Raw genomic sequence first — 1,792 nt, forward strand, 5'->3', positions numbered from 1 at the left:
TACAAAAATTTTTAACACTTTATTTTCCATCTAGTCAGAAAAGACGTTAAGCATTTTCCGTTATTTCAAGAGTTAATTTAATCGCTTGTGTTGAAAAACTACACCATCCCTCCCAGTGGAGCGATAGAGTAAATCTTTTTTCAGAAAAACTTAATTTCAAATTTTAAACATTTTATTTCCCTTTTTTTCTAAAAAGAAGTTAAGTATTTTCTGTTATTTGAAGAGTTCATTTTCTCGATTATGTAGATTTTGTTGAAAATCTACTCCATCCCTCCCAGTGGAGCGATGGAGTAGATCTTTTTTCACACAAAATTTAATTTAAAACCTGCAGTACAAGTAAAATACGTACACTTGAGTTGGGTCTCCGCTTGCTTGAATTTGTCGAAAAGTCTCCATGTCAAGTCCTCCATAAATACCGTTGTTATTCACAACAATAATAATAATTGGAAGCTTGTATCTGAAAGAAATTAAGTCCTCATAAAGGGCGCAAAAGTTTGATACGCGTTCACGTTCAATACGTCCATTCAAAGATATACGACTATAGAGGGGATACGAAAGTTCACTTGATATTAGATGACAATACAGTGATAAATTTTGTTTAGTGGTGATAATAAATAAGAAAAAATGTCCGGAACAAAAATTTTTTTTACCAAAAAAGACGAATTTTCAACTAAAATAGGCAGCTTTCAAACAAAAAATCGACTAGTTACATTTTCATTTGAAAGAATTAATATTTTGAACCGAATTTTTTATTTTTTAACAAATTAGATCAATTTTCAAGCAATAAAATGAACTTTGAATTAAAATGATGAATCTTTCAATCAAAAAATTACTTTGAACCAAATAGGTGAGTTTGCAACAAAATACATGAATTTCTAACTAAAAAAAGATTAATTTTCAACCAGAAATGAAATAGTTAAATTTTCAGTAAAGAAAATTAATATTGAAAAAAATGAATTTTTAACCAAATAGATGAATTTCGAACCACAAATATGAATTTCCAACCAAGAAAATTATTTTTCTACCAAAAAAACGGATTTTCAACAAATTAAATAAATTTTTAGTCACAGAAATACATTTTTAACGAAAAAGATTAATATTTTACCAAACAAAATGAACTTTTGACGAAAATATAGAATTTTTAACCAAAAAGATGAATTTTCAGCCATGAAGATTATTTTCTTCCAAAAAAGACGAATTTTCAACCAAATAGATAAATTTTCAACCACGAAGATTGATTATCTAAAAAGAAAAAAAATAACTGTTGAAAAAATACATTAATTTTCTATTAAATAGTTAAATTTTCAACTTTTTCAAACCAGAAATTAAATAATTGAACTTTCAGTAAAAAATTTTTGTTTAGCAAAAACAAACGAAATTTCAACGAAATAGTTAAATTTTCAACCAAAGAAATAAACTACGAAGATTAATTAATTTTCTACAAAATACATGAATTTTTGAACAAATAGTTAAGTTTTTAATTAAAAAAAGATTTCACCGAAAAAAAGCATTTTCAACTAAATACGTATATGAATTTTCATCAAAATAGTTCAATTTTCAAAATGTAAAAAATAAAACATGAAATAGTGAAACATTCAGTTAAAAATGTTTTCAAAGAAACAAGAACAATTTTCAAACAAATAGATACGAGGGTAGTTCAATAAGTCCTTAGAATGAAGTATAAAAACAATTTTTCTTGGGTAAATTTTTTTTTTATTTTTCAACATAATCTCCTTGGAGCTCTATACACTTGGTCAATCGCTTTTCAAGTTTTTTTAATCCTTCAGAAAAG

At 25.7% G+C, this 1,792-nt stretch overlaps 1 protein-coding gene across 1 annotated transcript in view; it reads right to left on the reverse strand.

The window, feature by feature from the left end:
• Positions 1–459, reverse strand: part of LOC117174237 (2-hydroxyacyl-CoA lyase 1-like) — a 1,965-nt gene extending 1,506 nt beyond the window's left edge. Inside the window, exon 1 of the mRNA XM_033363124.1 lies at positions 350–459. Within this exon, the coding sequence (XP_033219015.1) occupies positions 350–396 (47 nt within the window). The 5' untranslated portion in view covers positions 397–459. The remainder of the gene's footprint in view (positions 1–349) is intronic.
• Positions 460–1,792: the final 1,333 nt, after the last annotated feature.

The sequence above is a fragment of the Belonocnema kinseyi genome, chromosome 6, assembly GCF_010883055.1.
Source record: "Belonocnema kinseyi isolate 2016_QV_RU_SX_M_011 chromosome 6, B_treatae_v1, whole genome shotgun sequence".
NCBI lineage: Eukaryota > Metazoa > Arthropoda > Insecta > Hymenoptera > Cynipidae > Belonocnema > Belonocnema kinseyi.